The 25,778-nt window shown below is 45.9% G+C and overlaps 1 protein-coding gene across 5 annotated transcripts in view; it reads right to left on the bottom strand.

Moving 5' to 3' along the window:
* The window catches only part of GSR (glutathione-disulfide reductase), a 47,728-nt gene that overhangs the window by 3,954 nt on the left and 17,996 nt on the right, over positions 1-25,778 (bottom strand). For 2 of the 5 annotated variants that reach the window (XR_016440172.1, XR_016440171.1), the window contains exons 7-12: positions 25,319-25,418; positions 20,392-20,478; positions 17,592-17,753; positions 16,138-16,249; positions 13,143-13,274; positions 339-498 (exon numbers count right to left, since the gene is read on the bottom strand). Coding sequence is in view for 3 of the 5 variants with exons in the window: in XM_090032002.1 (XP_089888128.1) it covers positions 9,046-9,224; positions 13,143-13,274; positions 16,138-16,249; positions 17,592-17,753; positions 20,392-20,478; positions 25,319-25,418 (772 nt within the window). In the remaining 2 variants the exon portion in view is untranslated. Of the gene's footprint in view, positions 1-338; positions 499-8,406; positions 9,225-13,142; positions 13,275-16,137; positions 16,250-17,591; positions 17,754-20,391; positions 20,479-25,318; positions 25,419-25,778 lie in introns of those variants that run through there. The other 3 variants (XM_090032001.1, XM_090032000.1, XM_090032002.1) reach the window with 2 other exon arrangements.

The raw sequence follows: 25,778 nt of genomic DNA, 5'->3' as shown, positions 1-25,778 counted from the left end.
AGGCGGGGCACTGAATTCACATGACACCATGCTGTTTTATTTAGAGTAGCTGTCTGGGACCCGCGGAAATTAAAGTACCACCCCCCCAGCATGTGTATAGACATCCTTGGATTCTGCAACCCATCCCCTGGCCACACCTCTCAAATTCTGGTGACCTGCTGTTAGACCAGCAGGTGGGACAGAGTAGCTCCATGGGCCAGATCTTGCCAGTGGACTGGACATTTTCCATCCCTCCCTTATCCCAAACAGAATTGAATAAGAGTAGAGAACAGCGTTATCCACAGGCACCATTAAGCATTTAATATTTTAGTTATAAGCTCTTATCACATGTTTCTTACCTTTTCTTCTCGGTCAGCACAAACCAGTTTCATTACACACTTAGTTTTTCTTTTGGTTACTGCATGATACATGGGAATAAAGGAGGTTGTGTAGATCTTCACATTCCCTGTTCCATACACAGAAGTGGCTTCCTCTGGAACACACGTAAGAGATGCTGGTCTTTGAGAAATAGAAATATTACATGCACTGCAGGAACTTAAAAAGGAGCAACAAGAATTTTACGAACCTGAGACAGGGAAATTTTCTGTACATTTAATTGTAAAGAAATTTATGTAAACAATAAAAAACAGTTAATCACTAAGACATCTATACAGGGGTTCATCAGTGGCAGGTCCTGTCAGAGCAATCTGGTGGCCTTTTACAATCAGATCACCAAATCATTAGATGCAGGGGTAGCAGTGGACATAGTCTTCCTGGACTTCCGGAAGGCTTTCGACACTGTCTCTCACCCCATTCTCATTAAGAAACTGGGGGACTGTGGTGTCAGCACCCACACAGTCAAATGGGTCGCCAACTGGCTGGAGGGCCGCACCCAGAGGGTGGTAGCGGATGGGTCCTTCTCAACCTGGAAGGACGTGGGCAGTGGGGTTCTGCAGGGCTCGGTCCTCAGACCCGCACTGTTCAATATCTTCATCAGTGACTTGGACGAGGAGGTAAAAAGCACCCGTTTCAAATTTGATGATGACACTAAGATGTGGGGGGAACGTGGGCACACTAGAAGGAAGCAACAGGCTACAATCAGACCTAGACAGGTTACAAGGGTGGGCGGACGAGAATAGGATGGGATTCAACACAGACAAGTGCAAAGTGATGCACCTGGGGAGGAACAACCGGCACCATACCTACAGGTTAGGGAACTCCCCTCTTGTCAGCACAGAGGCAGAAAAGGATCTTGGAGTCATCATTGACTCCAAAATGAACACGGGCCGGCAGTGCGGGGAGGCAGTCAGGAAGGCCAACCGTACCTTGTCATGCATCCACAGATGCATCTCGAGCAGGTCCAAGGAGGTGATCCTTCCCCTCTATGCGGCACTGGTCAGGCCGCAGCTGGAGTACTGTGTCCAGTTTTGGGCGCCACACTTCAAGAGGGATGTGGACAACATGGAGAGGGTCCAGAGGACGGCCACTCGCATGATCAGGGGACAGCAGGGCAGGCCCTATGAGGAGAGGCTATGGGACCTGAACCTGTTCAGCCTCCACAAGAGAAGGCTGAGGGGGGAAATAGTGGCCTGTTACAAACTTGGGGGGGGGGGGGGAACAGCAGGCATTAGGGGAGTCCCTGTTCCCCCGAGCACTGCCAGGAGTGACCAGGAATAACGGGTCACAAGCTGGAAGAGGGTAGATTTAGGTTAGATATCAGGAGGCACTACTTCACGGTCAGGGCAGCTAGGATCTGGATCCAACTTCCAAGAGAAGTGGTGCAGGCTCCTACCCTGGGGGTGTTTAAGAGGAGGTTGGATGAACACCTTGCTGGGGTCATTTGACCCCAGTACTCTTTCCTGCCATGGCAGTGGGTCGGACTAGATGATCTACTCAGGTCCCTTCCGACCCTAGAAACTATGAAACTAAGACAAGTCAAGGCCCAAGAATATTTTTTAAGGACTGAAACACTACATAGTGTAAAGAATCATACCCAAGATTTTAAAAGGTAACTAGTGAATCTGGACTGTCAACCAGAAACACTTTAGAAAAACATGATGCTTCAAAAGATGCCGCCATCTCCTATTTGAAAAATCCTTTTATATTATTAAAATATAACTCCTAAGTCATACAACTTTAATGGATTTTCAAGAAAGAAAACAAAATACATCTTAGCTAGTAACTCAGACTGCTTATAGACATTAAACCCCACCCCCCAAAACCTCCCCCATACTTTACTGGAAGAAGCAGTGTGTTAGCTCGACTCAAAGTCTGTATAGATTGGGCGCTTCCATGTGACTTTATGACACTTTTATCTAACAGCTGATTGATTTATCAACCATTGACTGAATCAGCTGTTAGATAAAAGCACCACTGAAGTGTCTGATCTATACAGATATTGAGCAAGATGGGTCTAACTAATATAATGCCTTTTCTGGGTACATGCTGGGATTGGTGTGGGAGTACATCAAGGTTAAAGTAAAACACTTTTTTTTTTTTTAAATGTCTTTACGCAGCCTCAGTCACAGTGAATTAACAGCAGTCACTTCAAAAGAAAACTAAATGTATTAAGGTTAAGAAATGAAGTTAAGGCCAATAACCTTAACCCAGAGGTGGGCAATTATTTTGGGCAGAGGGCTGCTTACTGAGTTTTGGCAAGTCATTGAGGGCCGCATGACAGGCAGCCAGGGGCAGATAAATATTAATTTTCTAATATTTTTAGGGGCTCCATGGGCCAGATAGAATGGCCTGGCGGGCTGTATCTGGCCCATGGGCTGCATTTTGCCCACCCTTGCCTTAACCCTACCCTGTGAAAGACTCAGAGTATGAACAAACATTCTTTTGAAGTGCTTCAAATCCTAGCCCATTTCAAAATATTTAAACTTTGGAACATTTTAGTCATAATGAATTACAGGCCCCTCCAATTTGAAGTGCTAGGAAATAATCACAATGCCATGGTGTGGCAGAGCTCTGTAGTTAAGAACCTGGAGAGATCTCTGTATGCCTTGCAAGCTTTAAAAAGCCCAAACCCCTTTTTCCTAGGGTAGCGGTTCCTATTACAATGCTGACATCTTCCTGTGTACACTCCTGCTATGCATGCAGAAATCCACCCCCTAAAAGAAGGCCAGAGCAGGCTTTGCAGCCATTAATGCCTCTATCACCTCTACCCCACCCAGAACCTGCAGGAAGTGCCCTGCCCTGGGGAGGGAAGGAATATTGAGAGGAACAAGCAATAGGTAGGGGGGAATTTGGGGTCTCAAGGGGGGGAAGAGGTCCCTAGGAGGGAAGCCCACTTGATGGAAATAGGAGGCCTCTCTCTAGCTTGCTCTTGGAGCCATACTGCTGAGGGCAGGAGAAACTTGGGGGCATCCAAACCCCGAGCCTCCGGGCTTGGGCCAGCACGTAGGATGCCCGCCAAAAGACGTTGGAAATATGTGAAGCCCCTGGTGGGGGTGGAGGGCTCAGGCACAAGCACAGTCCTTACTGCATCTATCAAGGTTGCCTGTGCAGTGCAGGAGCTGGGGCCCAGTTACTCGAGCAGCATAGGCACAGGGCCCTTCACCTCATCTCATGAACTAATGAACCATGCTGGTAGTTCTCATTATCACCCAGTGCCTCCCCCCCGCATGGCATCCAGCTTGGATCCCACATGCCAAGGAGACAGGAGGTGAAGGTAAGGGTGGCCAAAATTTGGAATGGGTTTCCAAGGGAGCTGGTGTTCTCCCCAGCTTGGGGGTCTCTAAGAAGAGGCTGGACAGGCATCTGGCTCGGGTCATCTCACCCCAGCACTCTTTCCTGCCTAGGCAGGGGGTTGGACTCGATGATCTGTTGAGGTCCCTTCTGACCCTAGCATCTATGACTCTGTCTCACATGCACACTACTCTCCCCCTGATCCCTACAGCACACCCATAGCTGGCTACCACTGCCCTCTACCTTCAACATACAGAAAGGAACAGTTAGGTCTTGGGGTGGGCAAAATATGGCCTGTAGGCCACATCTGGTCTGCCAGGTACTTTCATCCAGCCTGCAGCACATCCCAACAAATTGTGCCCTGACCAGCCCTTCCTCCCACAAGGATGGGAGCGAGGTGCCTAAGCCTGCCCCCAACATATTCTATTATACCTCACTCCCATCCTTGTGGGCGGCTCTGCTCGGTGCTGGTGCCCGGCTCCTGCCCCGCTGGGCTGTTTGTATCCCCAGCACTCCCCGCACTCCTGGGTCACAGGAGGGAAGCCCCAGGCACTGAAGCAGGCTGGGGCAGGGAAAGCAACTGGCTCCCATGTCTGGGGCTTCCCTCCCTCCTGTGCACGCAAGCGCAGGGAGAGCTTGAGAAACAAATGGCCCAGCAGGGGCTGTGCTCCTTGCTGCAATATGCACTGCTCCTACCTGCTACTGTGCCATGAGAGGGAGTGTGGAGGAAGGGGTCCCCATCCATGTTCCCTCTAAGCTACATGGCATTGGTGGCCACACAGGTGCACCTGGCAGCGTGGCATGAACAAGCCTGTGCAGCCACATGTGCCACACAGTTTAAAGGGAACACCGGTCCCCACACCCTCCCTCATATCCCACAAACCACATACACAGACACACACACCACTGTTGCCTGCATTGACTGCAGGAGAGGACAGTGTGTTTCAGAGCCACACACCCACACCCCACAAACACCACACAACCTCCCCAAAATATCCTGTGCCCCCTACACATAGCCACACCCCCTCACAAGTTTCCCCACACTCATACCCACCACCCACACCTAACCATAAACACCCCCACATTCTCCCCCATATCCCTTATATATACACACACACCCAACCACTCCCCCCACACACAATATAAAGACTAAGAATTTATTTTTGAGTTATTATGCTATCACCTCTATATACACTACACAACACAAATCATGACAAAAATATTTTTTGTAATAAAATTAAAATGTTACAGTAGATGATTGACTTTTAGCGTACAATTTGTTTTTTTCTGGTTCTTAGATGGCAACCCTCCCCTCCCAAAAGAAGTATTTGCAGGGGGCAAGGGGAGGGACTTCCGGTGGTAAAGGTCAGGAGTTACTGTCCTAAGATGGCAACCATGCGGCAGGGCACTTGTCAAGGGGTACAGCTACTCATGTGGCCCTTGATAGCTCACCAAACCTCATTAAGCAGCCCTTTGCTTGGAATAATTGCCTACCCCTGGTTTACACACATGAACACTAGCTGATCAGACAGTCTGATACTACGGTCTTAAGAAACTCCAGCCCGGTGACCATGATCAGAGTGGGAGTTTGTGCACACAGCTACCAGAATTAAAAGTGGAAGAAATGATTGTCCCCATCCCCTGCTTTTTGGAGATGCAGTATACCCACTCCTCTACATGACCTAGGTATATTGGAGGGTACTGGGAGTCCACCCAGATGTCACCATGCACTAGCTGCCCTAGATAGTTATCTTGGCATGCATTATTCGTAACATTTATGTAGCCAAGGGGGAAAGCCTTTCTGGAGGGCAGAGGAAGCTCAGCACCCTAAGGGCTGCAATGTACCAAGCAGAAGCTGAGTCCCCGCAGCACAACTGTCAGGGTGTTCCACCCTGGCAAACTACTTTAAGTGGTGCCAGGGTGCACAGTTGGAGGAGGGCATGACCAAGAAAGCAGTGAAAAGGTATGCAACACAATGTGGTTGCTCTGTGAACTAAAAAAAAAAAATCTCTCAAATAGTGCACATAATCAAAAGTGTCTATGCTTTTTTTACTGAACTACGAAAAAGCAAATTACAAACTAGGGATGGGGATGATGCATGTCCAAACTGTGGTCTCTTGATTCAAAGCTTCTCAAAGTGTGCCCAAGAGGGAAAAGGGGATCTTCTGGTGTGGAGTGACAAGGCAGCATGCCTTCACATTGACCTGACGGATCAAAGGGCCTTGAGTCCCAGGCCATTGGCCCCTCACTGGAGAAGAACTGACCTAGAACCTGTGAAGTAGAAGGAAGCTGGCTCCCTGACTCCTCTGTAAAAGGCCACAGCTCTAAGACTGGAAGTTGAGTCAAAAGTAAGGGTTGCTGGTCCTGGAATAGGAGAATCAGTTTGGGGTGGGGAGAATCCCGTAAAACTGTGTAAAAGTATGACCAGGTTATGGTTGGGGAACTCCCTTCTTGTCAGTACAGAGGCAGAAAAGGAACTTGGAGTCATCACTGATTCCAAGATGAACATGGGCCAGCATTATGGGGATGAAGTCAGGAAGGCCAACCGTACCTTGTCATGCATCCACAGATGCATCTCAAGCAGGTCCAAGGAGGTGATACTCCCCCTCTATGCGGCACTGGTCAGGCCGCAGCTGGAGTACTGTGTCCAGTTCTGGGCGCCGCACTTCAAGAGGGATGTGGACAACATGGAGAGGGTCCAGAGGACGGCCACTCGCATGATCAGGGGACAGCAGGGCAGGCCCTATGAGGAGAGGCTATGGGACCTAAACCTGCTCAGCCTCCACAAGAGAAGGCTGAGGGGGGATCTAGTGGCCTGTTACAAACTAGTCAGAGGGGACCAGCAGGCACTGGGGAAGTCCCTGTTCCCCTGTGCACTACCAGGAGTGACAAGGAATAATGGTCACAAGCTGGCAGAGGGTAGATTTAGGCTAGATATCAGGAGGCGCTACTTCACTGGCAGTGCGCCTCGGATCTGGAACCAACTTCCAAGAGAAGTGGTGCTGGCTTCTACCCCGGGGGTCTTTAAGAGGAGGCTAGATGTACAACTTGCTGGGGTCGTTTGACCCCAGTACTCTTTCCTGCCATGGCAGGGGGTCGGACTCGATGATCTGCTCAGGTCCCTTCCGACCCTAGAAACTATGAAACTATGTGCCTATATCTACTAGGACTCGTCTCAGGCCTCCCACAAGCTCAGGGGAAAGCTGTAAGTATGGGAGCTTGAGGACCAACCAGAAAGTGGGACTGGTGGCAGTGTGAGCTGAATTCCAGGGAGCAAATGTATGCAGATGAATAGGAGTCTGGGGCTGGGAAGAACACTTGGATAAAGAAATCTTAGGTGGTGGGGTAGAGCAGGACATAAACACTACTGTTGAGGATCAGCCTTAAGTTGGGCTGTAGTGCTGTGGGCAGCTGCTGGTAGCCCCATCTCTTCCTGGAGTTTAACTGAGCCTGTTGCTGGTACACATGGACTGGAGGCTGTGCCACTAAGGTAGGGGAGGGCCACTTGGGGAGTTTTAGTGAGCTGTTGTGGGCTGAGTAAGCCTGCCCCCCAGCCATGCCAGGTCAGTAGCCCGCCCTTCCTTCCTGCCACCCCCACGCAACAGCTCACCAAAACTTCCTAAGTGGCCCCTGCGCTCAGCTGGGTGGATGGGATGGGATAGGATAGGATGGGGCTGCAGGCAGGTTGGCAGCAGCATCTGGGAGTGGGATGGGCAGGCAGGGCCAGGTCTGAGAATCATGACAGTGGGGCAGTAACAGCCTGGGGCAGAGCTGCAATCCGCTCCCCACATGCTCTTGCACATGGAACCAGCACCCATTGAAGGGACATGTGGGCAGCAAATCACAGCTCTCCCCTGGATCCCGGTCCCACGCTGTCATCAGGCCATGCTCCTGGCCCCGCCCAGCTGCCCCGCTCCCGGACACTGCTTCCCCCTTGCCCACAGCACCATCCCATCTGCCTGGCTGCCCTTCCTGTGAGGGTCCTGGGTTGGTCTCCATAGAGATCCTGCCTGCCCAATCTGTAAGGTAAACCCAGCGGTGGGTGCAGGCTGCGGTGCCAAGGCAACAGGGCCCGGTCCAGTGGCAATGGTCACAGTGGCAGCAGGAGGTGGAAGGAGCCACCACTGCAGGAGCTGCCAGGAAGCAAGTCAGCTGCTGTACCGTGCCAGTCCTGCCATGCCACAGATCCACTGGTGGGCCAGATCTGGCTTATGGTCTGTATTTTGCCCACCTGTGCACTAAAGCTGGAAAAGTAACTCTCTCTGGCAGAGGAAGGCTTGTTAAGATAAGTCTGACCCTGCTGAGATCTAGCGTAGGCCTTAACTAACACCATTTTGTACTCTGCATAACAAATACTATTAGCTGAATGCAAGGCAAGCATGTAGCAGCTTAGGGCTGACCTACTTAGCAATAACAAAGTTGAAGGACAGAACAGGGATAAGAAAGTAATGGGGGAATAACCACTGTGAAGGGGTGATTGGTGGAAATTAAACATATGTGGAAGCTTGTCGATCATATAGAAAAAAGGTTGTAAAAAAATTATAAAGTAGCCAAAGCAGCAGTCTAACACTTGGGAAGTGAGAGAAACAAACAACACAGCAAGAGACAGCAGGAGAGACTGTAAGTTATAATATGGACCCCTCATTCTGCAGGTAGCCCTATGATGCAAGGGATCCATGGGGAGGGTGTGTATGGAAAGAGACCAGGACTGTCATATACTAAACCTCTGAAACTTACCAGGCAGTCAGGGGGCTGTCCATCACATCCACATTGCCAGTTGATATGGTCCTGGGTGCTGGGAGGAAGAGGACTGGCTGGTTGCAGGTGGCTGTAGGGGGATTTGTCAGTAGTGGCGGTAGGACAGTTGGCATGAGTAGGGGTGGTGTAGTCAGCAGGAATCTTGAGAAAATTGCTGGCTATGATGATGAGGGAAAAGAGGGGCATGATGTTGAGGTCCTGGTCTGGTGTGAGATCAAAAGGATGATCTGCCGTGCTGTTTGACAAAAGTGGCATAGGAAGTCTCACATACAGATGGGTGGTAAGACCACCTGTGAGTGTTCCCAAAAGAAGAAACAACTCTATTTCTTCTGTGCCTGCTCCTTTGCTGTGATGGAGCATGGACTGCAGGGTCTTCCCACTCTTTCGGGTCAGAGCTCTCCAACTCCTCAGTAGCCTCAGGGCTGGCTCCAGAATCAGCAACGTAACAGAGCTCTGTTAAGTCATCTCCCACAAGAATCCATGGCAGCTCCTTGTAGGCACCAGCCACCTTCCAAGCACCTGGGATCCAAATGGCATCTTGAACTTTCTTATACCTCACCATCAGAACTTTGGCCTCAACCTGGTATTGGTGCCAATCACAGTTGTGCCTCTGAGCAGCTATTTTGGAGGCAATGAACTTAGTTTGGTTGTGGTGGCCCGCCCAGGATGAGTGCCCAGCTTTCTCACACCCAGATGGCAAGAAGGTGCATCACCTCTGCCCACTTCCGATTGGTAGATCACCTCAAACAAAATAGATGAGAGTGGCACAGACATTCTGGGTGTAGGCTGCCAGTGATCTGTTCCAAAAAAATACTCAACACTAGTTCATTACAGCAGAGACTGAATCCCCAAGGCGGATGTCCACCAAAATGAGGATGTTCAACAAAATGAGGTGTGCCAAACCTGTGACCTCAGAGCAGTAGAGTTTAGCACAGGGGCGGGCAATTATTTTGGGCAGATGGACACTTACTGAGTTTGGGCAAGCTGTTGAGGGCCAAATGGGTAGCCCCACCCCTACACAGGTGCCCTGCCCCCTGGTTGCCATCTTGTGACCAGAAGTCCCACCCCCTAACCCCTGACCTTTCCCACCAAAAGTCCCTCCCCTTGCCCCAGAGGTACTCCTTTCAGCAAGGGGTTTTGCCATCTCAGAACCAGAAAAATACCAAAGTATATTCTAAAAAGCAAATATCAAACCATTCATTAATTCGATTTCCAAAAATATTTTTGTCCTGATTCACATGTGTTTGAGTAGTGTACACAGAGGTGACTGAACAATGGCTTAAAGTGAAGTCTTATTCTTGTATATTGTGGGAGTTGTGTATAGGTTTGTGGGGGGCTGTGGGTGTGTGGGTATATGGGGTATGGGGATCTGCATGGATGGCAGTGCAAAGAGAGATATGGGTGCATGCATATGGTGGGGTGTGCATATGGGACTCACCCTATGAACATATACATACCACCCCTACCCACGCACATACCACACACACATACTAGCAGGGCTTCATGCTCCCGTCCCACATTGCAACCAGAAGCCAAATGGTGCTGGAGTAGGGCGGGGACAGGAAGAGTGAAATGGCTGGGGGTGGGATGGGGCTGGGCTGCTTAATTCTGCTGAAGGCTTCCCCTGGGTTCTACTGCCCCTGCCTCCTGTCAGCTTTGACAGGCATCCAGGAGCAAATAAATATTAATTTACTAATTTTTTTTAAAGGCCCCACAGGCCAGATAGAACGGCCTGGCAAGCCGGATTCAGCCCACAGGCCATATTTTGCCTGTCCTGGTTTAAAATAATTACCAGAAGTGCTATCTTGGAGCAGTAGGGGATGGAAAGCAGAGCAATGTAGGATGCCAGAGGGTCACAGGCAACACAGGCTCAACTGCAGCTACCTCATGAAGGAGCATTTTGAGAAGCTGGATACCTTCACATCAGCTGGCCCTGACAATCTACACCCCAGGGTACTCAAGGAAACGGCGAGAGTCATAGCCCAACCCCTGGCACAGATCTTTGAAAACTCCTGGAGCTCTGGTGTAGTGCCCGAAGGCTGGAAGAAGACCAATGTGGTGCCTCTCTTCAAGAAAGGGAGGACAGTGGATCCGGCTAAATATAGGCCCAGCCTGACTTCTATCCCAGGGAAGATCTTAGAAAAGTCTATTAAAGAGGCCATCCTTAAGGGACTGGCCGACACCAACATCCTAAGGGATAGCCAGCACAGGTTTGTTGCGGGTAGGTCTTACTTGACCAATCTCATTTCCTTCTACGACCAGGTGACCTATCACCTGGACAAGGGAGAAGAGATTGATGTCATGTATCTTGACTTCAAAAAAGCCTTCAATCTGGTGTCCTGTGATTACCTCTTGGCGAAACTGGCCAACTGTGGCCTTGGGTCCACCATGATCTGCTGGCTGGGAAACTGGCTCCGTGGTCGGACCCAGAGGGTAGTAATTGATGGAAGTCACTCATCATGGTGTCCTGTGACCAGTGGGGTCCCCCAAGGCTCTGTCCTTGGACACATATTGTTCAACATCTTCATTAATGATATGGACACTGGAGTCAGAAGCAGACTGGACAAGTTCGCCAATGACACCAAACTTTGGGACAAAGCATCCATGCCAGAAGACAGGTGGGTGATCCAGGCTGACCTGGACAGGCTCAGCAAATGGTCGGACAAGAACCTGATGGTGTTTAACACCAAAAAATGCAAGGTTTTCCACCTTGGGGAAAAAAGGGTGTAGCATCCTTATAGGCTTGGCAGTGCTACGCTGGCTAGCACTACGGAAGAAAGAGACTTGGGGGTCATCACTGACCACAAGATAAACATGAGCCTGCAGTGTGATGCTGCAGCTAGTAAAGCAACCAAAACGCTGGCTTGCATCCATAGATGCTTCTCAAGCAAATCCCAGGATGTCCTTCTCCCCCTGTACTAGGCCTTGGTGAGGCCGCAGTTGGAGTACTGCATCCAGTTTTGGGTTCCACAATTCAAAGAGGATGTGGAGAAGCTTGAGAGAGACCAGAGAAGAGCTATGTGCATAATCAGAGGTCATGACAACAGAACTTACAATGATAGGCTGAGAGCCATGAGGCTATTTAGCCTGGAAAAGCGCAGGCTCAGGGGTGATCTGATGGCCACCTATAAGTTTATCAGAGGTGACCACCAGTATCTGGGGGAACGTTTGTTCACCAGAGCACCCCAAGGGATGATGAGGTTGAACGGTCATAAACTACTACAAGACTGTTTCAGGCTGGACATAAGGAGAATTTCTTTACTGTCCGAGCCCCCAAGGTCTGGAATAGCTTACCATCGGAGGTGGTTCAAGCACCTACATGAACACCTTCAAGAGCAAGTTGGATGCTTATCTTGCTGGGATCCTATGACCCCAGCCGACTTCCTGCCCTTTGGGCGGGGGGCTGGACTCGATCTTCCGAGGTCCCTTCCAGCCCTAATGTCTATGAAATCTATTAAATCAACTACCTATTGCACCTTGTTGGAGGGTGCAAATGCAACACAAAGGTCTTCAAAATTATTCCTCTTTTTCTTGGGGTTATTTCTGAAGTGGAATAGCTATTTTTTAAATGCTTCATTGACTGAGTACATCTGCACCCTCTCTCTTTTGGAGTGCTTTAAAAGATACTTAAAGCATTTAAATTGTTATACGTTATTACCCATCTGGGCCCTCACTGTCTTCCCAGATGTTTAAATGCAACTAGTAATAGCATACCCACACAGGTGTTTTATTTTGTTTTGTTTTTTTTAAAGAGGTAAGTGGCCATTTTCCTGATAATTCCTCATAACTTAAAATATTTTCCTTCAACAGAACACTTAACTGTGCCCTACAGTGACATCATAAAAAAAAGTTATGGTTCGAGCATTTTAAAGACAGCTGAATCTTGATGAAACAGATTTCCAGATAATACTTCCCCCACACTTCTCCTCCCCTGCATGCCCCCAGAGTGAAGATAGTATTTCTTGGTTGAATTTATATGTACCATTTTATATGAAATATCCTGGGTGGGATAGCTCCACAATCCCTGTAATGTAGTTTGCCCCATGTTACTGAAGAATACACTAAATTTTAACATATTTTTAGCTTAATATAATTTAAATGCCAGTCTGAACAATATTAGATAAAGTACAAATGAAACCCAACTGCTCAGTAACAAATGCCTCCCAAGGAAGGAACCAAAACTCCTCTCCCTCATACAGAAATAGGCATGGTCAAAGGGCCTTACAAATGATGACTATGAAGCAAGAAACCGATTTCACAGAACACTGCTGTTAGATAGGACACTTGATAGCATACAATTCAGATGTGATCCAAAGCCTAGTAAAGACAGTAGGGGTTGGCCTTTAGACACACAGCTGGACAAGTCAATGTCATGGCATACCTTCTCCCCTACATGAAGGGTGTGCCTGGTAGGGTGAGTAGAAAGTGTCACATCTCTGCTAAGACTGACAAAACATCATTTAACACCAAATTATAAGAGTAGACTGAAACATGGCACTAACTGAACTGAGGTCATCAACTCATTCCAGAGAAGTCAAACAGTGTCAAAGAACAGTGACACAGAGGTAAAGGGTTGTCTTCTCTTGTTATCTCTCCAAACCCTTAAAACAGATCTTATTTAACACCAAGTTATTTTGTCAGTTATCAGGGCTATCACTGACCAATATAGGGAATATTAAAGACAAATTGGAGCAGTGGCTTCATCTAGGACCTACCTTCTGTGAGACCCACCGTTCCAATGGGTGGATGACTGAAAACCACAGTAGGAATGTTGCTGTAGTCAAGCTTGGAATCCTTCTTGCCTTCAAAAAGTCGATGAGCCAATTTTCTTCCAGCTGCTATTGCAACTGTAAGTAAGGAAACAAAAATTCAAGCTAACAGTCATCACAGACACCACTAAGGGCAGTACAGAATAAAATAAGTTATGTACTCTGTAAGTATCAGTATCTAATGTCAGAAGAGGCTCCAACCTTAAGGCCTGGTTATACGGTGCACTTTGAACTACTCAATGCTGATCAGTGTTACAGTTAGCTTAAGTTTGGAACAGTCACATGCAGGGGCCTGGAGGACTAAAACGCAATAAACAGCACCTCCTCCCATTTCCATCCAGGCTTCCCACCATCTCTTGCCCCCCACCCTGAGCTCCTCCCCTGCCCCCCCGCTTGCTTGTGGCTGCCAGTACTGTCCTGGGGGGAGCAGGCAGGGAATGGGACTGGCTGTCTGGCTGCTGCTGCTCTTCTCTGGGGTGAACCCAGTGCAGAGAGTGGCAGTGGCAACAGCAGCTGTGCAGGCAGGTTCCCCTTTCCTGTCTACTCCCCTGGGATTGCACCAGCAGCCATAAGTAAGCCAGAGGGCAAGGGACAGGTGGGGCGTTTACATTAACATGTAGCCTAGGACAGCCATACATTAGTGTACCACAAGCTAGGTAAAATGGATCAGAGATAAACCTGACTTGGGTTGGTATAACTTTAGGCCTCCTAAAATAGGTGCTTAAAAACTAGTCACGCATGTTAATATGTGGACAATCCAGCTGCCTAAAATTAACATGTAACAAAGCCATTATGTTCATGCTGGGCTGGACTATGGAAGATAAAAGCACAGGAAGATTATAACTTAAGGGGAAAGCTATACTGCATCAGTTTGGTACAAATACAATTAAAAAGATAAGATCAGGATGGAGTTTCACCACTATTTTCAATAAGAAAGTAATTCTTTCCTCATCAGTAAGTAACTTGTGTTGATTTTATGAGACTTAGAAGCCTAACTTGCACAACTACTTGGGGAAAATAGGACTTTGGTGTGGTCAATGCTTACGTGATACAAGTAGAGCCATATAAGTTAGGAACACGATACATTTTTGTTTTTATGTACATAACAATGCCACTATAAAGACCTCCTCTAAAGGCAGTTATACCAGTATAACAGTGTTTATGTGGGATAATTTACAGTGGTCCAGGGCCAATGAAATTACATAGGTGTGACTTGACCCACACTAGCAACTTTTGCTGATATACCTGCACCTGAAAATCTTTCAAAATACCTGAGACATGTCTCCAGTAGGAAAGTTTTCCTTCCAGACTTTGCAATGTAGTTAATTACATCCAAAACTAGATGGTTCACTGTTTGTGTGCAGTGCCTCCAGAAAGTGTTTTCCTGCTTAAAGCCTGCTCTTTGAACCTCAGAATGCAAGTCATCCGCATAAAAATCATTATGTTGTTTGTTGTATTACGAGTCACGGTGACAGCGTTAGTTTGGTACAAATACACGCAAGACCAGGATGGGGTTTCACCACTATTTTCAAGAAGCAAGTCATTCCTTCCCCATCTCCTCTGCAAATGTATTTGCCCTACAAACATCTCTCTCCCATATTTTTTCCTTCTGAAGTGAGATTGAGCAGGACTTGGGTACTACAGGGTCTTTCTTTCTTTTACTTTTTTGTTAGGGTTCTTGGGGATTTGTTTTGTTAGTTGAGGGGAGGGGAAGGAATTTGGTGCGTTTTTGGTGGATGGTGGAAGATGGAAGTGACAGTAAGCAGCCCTTTTGTGCCGTAGGAGGTTCAGGCTTGCAGGGCATGTTGGGAGAAAGTGGAAAGAGATTATTGTATTTTGTATCTATATGTGAGTGGTGGTTTAGAATTGGTATAAGAGTTTGCTTGTGTTGGGGTTTGGGCAGGGAGGAGTGGTGGCTGGGGGAAGGAAGGGAGTTAAAGTTATCAGTTTTTTTTGGTGGTGTTTGAGGAATCCTATCTGTGGATTGTTTGTTCATTGTTAGCTGCTCTGTGACTGTCAGAGAGAAAAAACAACTAATAAATAAAATAAAATATTAGTACCCAAATATAACTATTAATCCCTATAACTCATAACCCATTCTGTACAGCTCCTTTGCATACATGCTCTGCCCCTCTCCTGTTCTTCTCACCGTCTAGTATGGACTACAAGTCTCCTCCTCCAACAGCTCTTCTCACTACCCCTCCACTTCCTCACTTTACCTTACCTACAGCTGCAGCTGGTTTTGTTTCCTTCCCCAGAGGCACAGCATAAAAAAATGTTAGCCTGGAATGGCAGAAGAAGAAAGAAAGCCAATAGCAGCTGTGGCTCTTATAGGACAGAAGTGGCAGCAGTAGCAGTGGTTTTGTAGAGGTAATTTATGTAGGGACAAATGGAACGTCAGTCAAAACAAGAACAGAGCATGTTTTTGGTAATTAACTTGTTTCAGTACATATACTCGTTTCAATATTAGTTGCACAATAACAACAGGAAAGGACACCTTAAAAAAAATCTAGGGAAGGGTGACACCACAAAAATGTGCAAGGAGGCTCTGGGACAGGTATAATATCTTAATACAAAACTAAGTCCTATTGCATTGATTTTTAACATGTGCCTGACTTGAGATGTCCTGATTTCTGTAGCATGGCAACCCAGGTAGCTGTCAAAAGATCCAATGGCAGGAGAAGAGCTAGAAGGTATAACATTCCATCTCAGTGGAACTGACTGGGACAGGTGAGGTGGATTTTCCCTTATACACAAACTTTAAATAGGAGAAAGGGGAGAGATTTCTACTTGTTTGTCAGGTTCCATTTTTCATTCTCATTCAGATAAAAGCTGTTTGTTCTTCTCTCTGCCATCACCACATCAGGCTAAATAGTATAATGTAAGTGAACATACTTATGTACAGGGGGCTCTATAATCAAATACAATATATGCACGTTACCTGGTGTAAGAAGAGCTTTTCCACAGACATCCCCGAGGGCGTAAATCCCTTTCCTGCTGGTGTTCTGGAACTCATCAACTATAATGTGACCTCTAGCATCTACTTGAACACCCTGATATTGGAAACAGCAACTGTGTTGATACATGAACTAAGCATTATGAATAAACAGGAGAATTTTAAGGAATGTTTGGTGGTCAGGTATGTCATTTAATGTGCCATGCACATTCTTAGTCAGGGTACTGATCTAAGAACTTTAGAAACAAAAGCCTCAGGGTAAACGTAAATCCTTTCCCTAACTCAAAACTCCTAATTAGTGAGACAACTTTTTCATGCCTGTGAAATAGTGAAGAAACTAGTTTTGTCCCATCTTCTATTTCACTTGCAACATTCTTAGCACCAATTTGGGAACATTTATTCAAAGACAAAATCTGTACATGTAGACACTGTGGTGTTTTTAATTCAGAAATGTTTTTGCTATCAGAAGCACTGAATTAAACTATGTAAACTGAGTTAGGGTTCTACCCAGTCTCCAGCTAGTGCTTGAAGATAGTAGTAAGAACTTAAATATCTTTGTGCATGAAATATGATATTTTCAGGCTTCTCTCGTTCTACCCAAGGGTTTTTCACTTTCACAAAATTATGCAGTTTCCTATATGTCATATTTTCCTGCATACCCCACCCCCAGAAAAAAGACATGCACTTTGTTTAAGGAAGGCAGAGTCTCTCCAGAGACTTGCATGCCATAGCCAAATATAGGAGGGGTGGAGTCCAGCTCCCAGTGGGCATGTCTATACATGTATTTTACTGTACAGTAGACTAGACTAATTTACTGCATGGCAAAGCATCACCATCTATACATGCACGGCAATTAGTCTGGTGTAGACTAGTTTACTGTGCCATCGGATAGTCCTGTCAGACGCAAGTAATATCCAATGGTGGAATAAATTATCGTGCACATATAAATAGTGACATCCAGATTAGTTTACTTTGGATCAAATTGCGCTAGAGTTTATTCAGTTGCGTTGATTGCACATGTAGACACACTCAGTGACTAGCCAAAAGTTGCTCTCAATTAAGCAACAGATGTGACATTGAAGAGACAAGGAGAAAACTGGATTCTGTCCCTCCTGCATGCAATCAGGAAGGAAGTACAGTCCCCAACAGTCATTCCAGCATTTTAGTTCTTCCATTCTGGCATGGAAATCAGCTTCCTTGCTTCAAAACTAGCGCTCCAATTTTAGATAACTAATTTTGTGGGAATGGGAGCATGTCATTTGTAAGTGAAATACAATAACATGCACTGTAATTTCAGCTGTGGTCCTGCCATTAGGGAACAAGCGATCCCAGTGACCTCCTCCCACATGGCTCAGGGCAGGACTGGAATTGTATGTGCAGAACACAGATGCGACATGCATTCCAATAAGTACCAGGAAATAAAAATGTTTTCATCTCACCATTTCATCTAGACAAAGCTTTTCAGTATTTGGGTCTCGTCCAATGGCCCATAAAAGACAGTCAACATCCTTAATCGTGCGAAAAGTGGGTTTTTGACCAGGAACTGAGGACATCACTGTTACCTCCAGCAAACCTGAAGGGGATTTTGTGACCGATTTGACCTATTGATAACCACAAATTGTAGAACTAAAGATTAAAAGTGTGACTTGCAAAGAATTGCTGTAATCACAACTGGTTTAGAATTTATTTTAGAAAAGGATTATCCAACACAGGTCTTTGTCACTAGAGCAAACTCCAACTGCCAGACTGTAATTTCAAAGCCTGTTTGTTCTCATGCACCAAAATTTTAGAATATGTGAACTTTGACAAAGATTATTGAAAATACTTAACTTTTTATAACAACTTAAGCTGGTAGCAACACTGAAACTGCTGAACGTTTTCCATTATAGATAGGCTGACCATATAGAAATCCCATAAATCTGGGACGTCATCCGGAAAATCTAAGATATCGCCCCCAGCTCCCCACCCATCATGTTCTCACAAGTCAGGGGGGTGGGGCTCCATGCCCGGCAAACAGAAGCACCTGCCTGCTCACCTGCAAGGTACTTCATGCCACTCAAAATCCTAACCTGACTGCACCCCACACCATTGCATTTCCAAGCACAGCCCCACCAGGACCTGTGAGGGTTCAAGAAACAGAGCAGGCCTAGCTAGAGGACTGGAGTTGGTGAAAGCCAGACAGGGCCAGGGGCCCAGCAGGAGGAGCAAAGACCAGGGCCAGAGGTCTGAGAAGGGCAGAAATTAGGACCTGGGGCCCAGGAGGGTCTGAGACTGGAGCCAGGGGCCCATAGTAAAAGATACAGGGGCTGGAGGCCCATAAATACTTACGACTAAGGGCTGAGGCCAGGAGACCTAGACCCAAATCAGTGGGCCAGGACTGGAGGCTTGCAGCCAGAGAAAATGGGGGGTGGAAGATGAAAAGGCCGAGGCCCCAACAAGGGAGTGATTGTGCAGTGAGATCTGTGAGGCATGAATGTGGCGTAATGGGCAGTTGGAGTCATGTAATAAGCCCTTAAGGCACTGAGTAATGAGACCAAATCTCAGGAGTGAATGAAATCTCATTCAGATCCCAAGGGCAGCCATCAAGGTGTGGCAGGAAAGGAGAAGTGGAGAGTTCTTAAGGGACCAAGGACATAACAGAAGCAGGGTGACCACCAGGGGGCATCATGGCCACCCCAGGGGTCCTTGCCTGTTACAGTATGGTTTTGGGCAGGTCTGTCTCAGTTTCCCCATTCATAAAAAGTGGGGAATATATTAATACTCATCACAAACTTCCTAGGCTACAGTCACTCTAGCATTGACGTCAGTGCTTCACATCAGGTATGTCTTTACAAGACACTACTGGACAGCCATTACTGAGCATTCATTTAGTACTTGTGTAAAAAGGTGAGAAATCACCCTTATTAATTGCACTAATAAATGCAACACTTGGCCCCTACATCTACCACAGCAGGTCCCAGTGGATAAGGCCCAACAGAATAAATCCTTTTCTGGGATAGAAGCTAAAACTAGGCTGTGTTACAGCTGCCCATGATGGATACAGGGCCTTTAAAAAACAGGCAGAGCTTGAAGCCAGAGATCAAATGCTTGGGCTTGAGGTGGGAAAGGGATGCTTTAGAACAGCACACTGCCAACATGGCAGAAACAATATGAAGAAGGCAGGGTACCTTAGAATCACAGAAAATTAGGGTTGGAAGGGACCTCAGGAGGTCATTTAGTTTAATCCCATGCTCAAAGCAGGACCATTCCCAACTAGATCATTCCAGTCTTTATAAAATAAGATCTATAGAGACAAGCTTTCATGAGCTGAAGCTCACTTCATCAGATGCTTTGAAAGGATGTGAAAAGAAAGAAAAAAATTAGAATACAAAAGTCAAGAGATTGGGGTGGGGGGGTGGGAGGGGAGACAGAGAGGGAGAAAGAGATGGGGGTAGAGAAGGTAGTGCTAGTAGAGACAAGCAAATAGGCAGCAAACCATAGGAACAAAGGGGTCACAAAAACTAATCCAGTTACTGAAATAAATATTCATAGTCCCTGTTTACACCATACTTAAAGTCCAATTTGTGGATGATTTTTTGCTCTGCAAGTTCCCATTCAAACAATAAGCAACACTGTCAAGCAATACAATACAAATGAATAGTCTTTTTCCTCAGGAAGATCTGCCAGAGAGGCACAATTAATGCTGCTAAGTTAACATTCACTACCATTTGGGCAGCAGAGAACTGGAGGAACCGAGACTGTACTACTCTGTATGTTCTTGGTTGTCAGACCAAAAGGGAAGTCTATGCACTGTATCTTCAATATCTGCTGTTGGCCAGAAAGCTCCAGACCAACTGATGAGACATGCATGAATTGTACATGGGGCATACTTATAACTAACATGAGGTATATATGAACTGTACATATGGCATAAATACAAAATACTCAAAATATGCATTTTTTCACTGCATGTCCAATGGTGTCTCCTCCCCCATCTTGTATTAAAATAAGCCAATTACAAGAACCGCTGTGGAATTATGTAGGAGGGAATGAAAAGCAGATCCTCAGAGAGACTGAATCTCTGACACTAGTGCTGTAATGTACAGACTATGCCCACAATCATATACCACAGGAATGCTCTTGAGGAAAGCCACAGAATTCAGCAAAAGTGAATCAAAAAAGCTAATCAGATCACAGTGCCATAAGAGACCCTCAGAGCCACGGGTCAAAGTCAAATGTGCATGTGTGGTTATACTGTACCAGTGAATTCTTCCAGATGTCTATGCCAACATTCTCCAGTTCTTGTGTGCAGTTTGAACTGATCATGGAGTCAAAAGTTCTCAGTACCTGCACAGAAAGCCGTATAATCAATCAAAATCTTATGCCATAAACAGTGGGTCTGACTGAATGGTACATCCCTGCTCACCTCATCTTTCTCTCTTTATATTGTTCTGTTGCATCCAAAAACCAAAAGAACCAGAATTCTTTGAAATATGCTGTCCACATACACCCCATCATTTTGAGAGCACAATGCACCTCAGGCATTCAAGCTTAAAATTTTTTTGCCCTAGGAGTACCTATGTAGTGTTCCTGCACCTGTCTTTGTGTTCAGTGCTAAAGACAAAGGCTGGGCATGCTTCCCACACCTCAATTTCCTCCCAACTTGCAGAATCCAAGGCTACTGACAGATTCAGGGGGAAAAAAAATGGCCCTTTACTTTCAGCTCAGTGCACCCCCACACCAAGCGCAGCACATGCCCAGAAAAAGGCATTGTGCTAGTTTGACCTGACACACCCAGCATCTGTACAGATCATGTGCTTCAGCAGGGCTTTTTGGCACTTATCCAATAGTTGATTCAGTCAGCTATAAGATAAAGGTGCCAAAAAAGCCCCACTGAAGCATGATCTACACAGACATTAGGGAGCCAGGTAAAACTCATGCAGTTCTTCTTCTGATAAAGCACTGGTTTCTCCCCGTCATGTCTGTCAGCAGCCCAAAAGTATCAAAGATTCCAAAGATGGAAAAAAAAGATATGTAATATACACATAGTCAACACAGCTTAAAAGAACTCCAGTCACTAGTAATTTCTTTCTTCTTTAAAGTTCTTGTCTATACACAGATGTTCACTGTGGGGGACTCAAAAAGAGTGCCTAGTTTAGCCGGAAGGGAATCTTGGAGTCCTAAATGAACTATGACTGTAAGACTGCATCTGTAGTGCACACAGTTAGGGTACTGGCTAAGACAAAAATCTCTGGGATCTAGTGCTTGAATTGCATGGTATGACCACAGTGGAAACATTCATACAAACAAAACATTCAAAGGAGAAGTCATGGTGCTGGTCTATAATGTTTGTGACTTTGTACCTACCAACTAGTAATGGCAAGTGTTATTTGATCAAACAGAATGCGCTTACTCTTTTGAGATTAAGCAAAGAAAATATCAACTTGAAGGTATATACTTCACTGCATAAGTGACTTTTCAAAAGTACACATTATTGGTAAGTCCACATGCAATTTTCCCCCCAAATGTTCCAGTCCCTACTGGGCAAGACCCTTGTGCACAATCTGATCTTTCTATCCCATAAGTGGCAGTAGACATGTACTGGGTCTGCTCTGACTGAATATAATGCCATCACAGAAGCTGGAACATAGGCCTTCCAAAGCATTTAGAGCAAATTTAAAACTTCCGTTCCGTATCTTTACAATTGCTACCTTTTCTAAATTTCTGATCCCATTTTCTCTAAAGACAAGACAAAACAAGACAATTAAGGTAATGTTCCTGTGATTCTGTTCATCCCCCTTCTTTCAAAAGGCCACTGCTAGCTGCCCCACTGGCAGATCAGGGCAGGGGGCTGGGACCTATCCCAACCCTGCAGCTCTTTCCAAGCCCTGTACCTAGATCACCCAATCGGGGCCCAAGGCTGGAACCTGCCCCTGACCAGGACAGTTCCCAGCCCTCGATCCATGATTTCAGTGGACAGGGTGGAAAGCTTGTTCCCCACTCAGCTCTGTGAGTGCGGAAATGGGTGGGGAACAGGCTGAGGAGGTTTTTTCCCACCCAGCTCCATGCTCATGGAGCTGGGTAGGGAATAGGCTCCCCAGCCCCTGCCAGCAGGGAGCTCCCAGTGCCTGTTCCATGACATAGTCCTCACCCAGACTCCTGAGGTGGAGCCCACCCTGGCAGCAGGTAGCTCCTAGGAGTACGGAGCAATTTCCTACCCCCTGGCAGATGGCTGACCAGGAGCAGATTTATTCCTAGTCAGGCATCTACACAAGTGCTACTGCGCCATTACTAATCTCAAGTAAATTTGCGACTTGTATTTGCATGCATAGATGCACATGCAACAGAGCTAATAGCATAGTGGGATGCATTAGCCGATGCATTGTGAGCAGAGCTAAGGAAGTGATACTTTCTCTCTATTGTTGGCAAGACCCCAGCTAGAGTACTATGTCCAGTTCCAAGTGCCACACTTCAAAAAAGACATGGAGAATCTTAAAAGGGTCCATAGAAGGGCCACAAAAATGATTAAGGGTAGGGAGGACAAACCTTATGAGGAAAACCTAAGGGATCTGAGACTCTTCAGCCTAGGGAAGAGAAGACTGAAGGAGGACTTGCTGGCCATCAATAAGTATGTAAGGGGTGACTAATAGGGAGCTGGGAGAAAAACTGTTCACTAGGGTGCCCCAGGGGAGGACAAAGGAACAATGGCCATAAACTGTTAGAGGATGGTTTCAGGTTGGACATAAGGAAGAACTTCTATGGTAAGAGTGACCAGAATCTGGAACAGATTTCCCAAGGAGGTGGTGCAGTCCCCAACCTTGGAAGTCTTCAAGAGGAGACTGGACAGACACCTTGCTGGGATCACTTGATCTCAGCAGTATTCCTGCCCAGAGCAGGGGGCTTGGACTCTGATCTTTCGAGGTCCCTTCCAGCCCTTAATTTCTATGATTTTATGAAGCTAAGCAGGCTAAGTTCTAGCCTACAGTTCCAGTGGGGTGAACTTTGGGGGCTCAATGTGGGCTGGCTTTACTATAAATAATACTTGTAAACAATTCCTTTAATAAGTCATCTAGATGCCCTTTTCACCCCAGGGGCAGATCAGAATCTAGGCCTGACAGCAGGCCACAGGGACTGCCTGCTGACTGGGTCCCCAGGACAATGTTTCATTGTACAGGTACTCCTCACCTAATGTTGTTGTTTTGTTATTACATTGCTGATCTATTAGAGAACATACTCATTTAAAGTCTTGCAATGTTCAGTTATAACATTGTTTGGCCCCCACCTGCTAATAGGTAACTAATTACAACATAATTGGATTTGCTTAACATCATTTCACTTAGTCACATTTTTCAAGACCATAATTACAATGTTAAAGGAGGAGTAGCTGTATTAGGTGAGTGTTGTAGCCAAGTCAAGTTTTGTAACTGTTTTGTTACAAGTGTGGACAAGCCTGGAAGCAGCCTTCTTGGTGAAGTTCTGCATTTAGAGCATGACTCAGGGCATGTTCAGAACCCTTAAGTGCCAAGACCCTCCCCCCCGCCAGCCAGGCCCTTAGACACAATAATCAGTGCCATAGCCTAACTGAGCTCCTAGTTGCTAACACATGATTTCCCAGACTCTGCCCTGACATTTTTGTTAAATTCTTCAGGAATCATCTGGCAGTATGAGAAGGAAGCACAAGTTCAGGAAAGGAATTTATCATTTGTTCAATATTAACTCTCGAACAAGTACCTGAACATAACCCCCCTCAAGCTGATCTGAACATCTGAGAGTCATGGGTTTGGCCCAACTCCTTAGCTATCTGGCTTCTGCTGATAGAACAGCTTGTCCATCACAAAGAGAAACCTCCTTCTGTCACTTCTCATGCCCATGAATTTCCACTGGGGAATTTTTCTGATCCTTTCCCAAACCTAACATTTCTCCCTATCAGCTGCTGTGAAAACAGCCCATTCAAACTTAACAGCCCAACTAGTAGAACTTCATTGTTTCAATCATCAGAATTTGTTCAGTGTTGTTAGCCTGTAATTGCTCTCTTTTACTAGATAGTCTGTGCTAGACAATGGATAAGGATGGTTACAACTATAAACCCACAAAACAAAATGGAATTCATAATTTGACAGACATATTCCTTCCCCTCACCCATAGACTTGATATGTGGCTTGATATGTCACAGGCTTGATAGGTGGGCACTGTTTAGCTTACATAGGTAAGCTAAATAAATAAAAAGTACTCAGACTGGAGCGTGCCTGTACAGGGAGCAACTGCTAATATAAGTTAGCAATTTGTAAACCCACCTATTTAAGTTGGTTGAAAGCATATTTTTATTAAATATAATAGAATAAGATCACAAGAATGAAAGAAACAAATACAGAGTAACTGACAAAGAAGGAAAATTGTAGTCAGATGGTTAGCACTCTTTACTTTGTTAATATCTATTTAACTCTAGTACCTAATGAATATTTGTTAGGAAAAGTCTGTAAATGTAATGCTCCCAAGTCCTTCCATATAGTGCAAGCACAAACAATGTACCTCTCCCAGTAGTCCCAACAAGACTTTCGGGAAAACAGGGAGATTAAAAATAAATGGCATGTCATGTCTAAGGTAAAATCCAAGAGAGGAAAAAACCTGAAACTGAGAAGCAAAAAGAGCACAAGTGAATTATTATTTTACAAATGATGTTTTAGGTCTCCTTAGCAATAAGTTATCCATATTCCACACGTTACATCCAGTATTTATTATTCCCATTTTACTTTATTATAGCTCCCCATATTACTGTTTATTCTATTTTCACAAATGCAATATAGTCCAGCTTTCTCTGGGATAAAGTTATTCAACTTTTGAGTCTGTTTTCTCTGCAATTTTAACTGCAAATTCAATGTTACACACCTGTTTTGCAAGGATTATTGGATTTATATTAAAATTACGTAAAAACAGGTTTCCACGAATTAATGGAACCAACCACAACAGACAACAAAAATGAGGCTGAAGTTGGTTCCTTATGCCTCATCAGCAAGATGCCCTATAATTTCAGAGGCAAACGCTTTTAGAAATCGTAGTGGATGCAGGGGGCACGTCCAGAGGAGCATGCACAAGCATATCCCTGGGGGACAAACGGCAGCAGCACATAGTTGTTATTCTTACTTGACACTTGGTTCACTGGAGATAGAAATAGGGCTGGATACCATACCTTGTCATGACGGATCAGTAGGAATGACTCTGAGCCCAGTGTAGAAAGGATTCCAGCAATCTCCACAGCAATGTACCCAGCACCAACAATAACACTGCGCCTGTGAAAAAGAATCAATACCAGCACAGCAGAGCTTTAGCATAGGTGTATCTATACCCTGTATGAAAACTTGAAGGGTCTCCTGTTAAGCCAGAATCACCCTGATTCCAGGGCTACTTTAGCTGTGACTTTGTACCCCATGACTAGTGCTTTATTGTAGGTTCTTTCCTATTATCTTAAAGCAGTGGTGCTCAAACCCTGGCCCACGGGATAAATGTAGCCCATGGAGCCTTTACATCCAATTTTCAGGGCTTTCCACAGGTGAAGAAATTTGGTGGCAGCTAATGCTGCCAACCCTCTCCACTGCCAAATTCCCAAGCTCTATGCAGCAGATTGGAGATGGGCCACATTCCCTCCATGA

This window comes from Crocodylus siamensis, chromosome 2 (assembly GCF_052110815.1).
Source record: "Crocodylus siamensis isolate JL-2025a chromosome 2, ASM5211081v1, whole genome shotgun sequence".
NCBI lineage: Eukaryota > Metazoa > Chordata > Crocodylia > Crocodylidae > Crocodylus > Crocodylus siamensis.
This window is presented reverse-complemented; position numbering and strand designations above follow the sequence as displayed.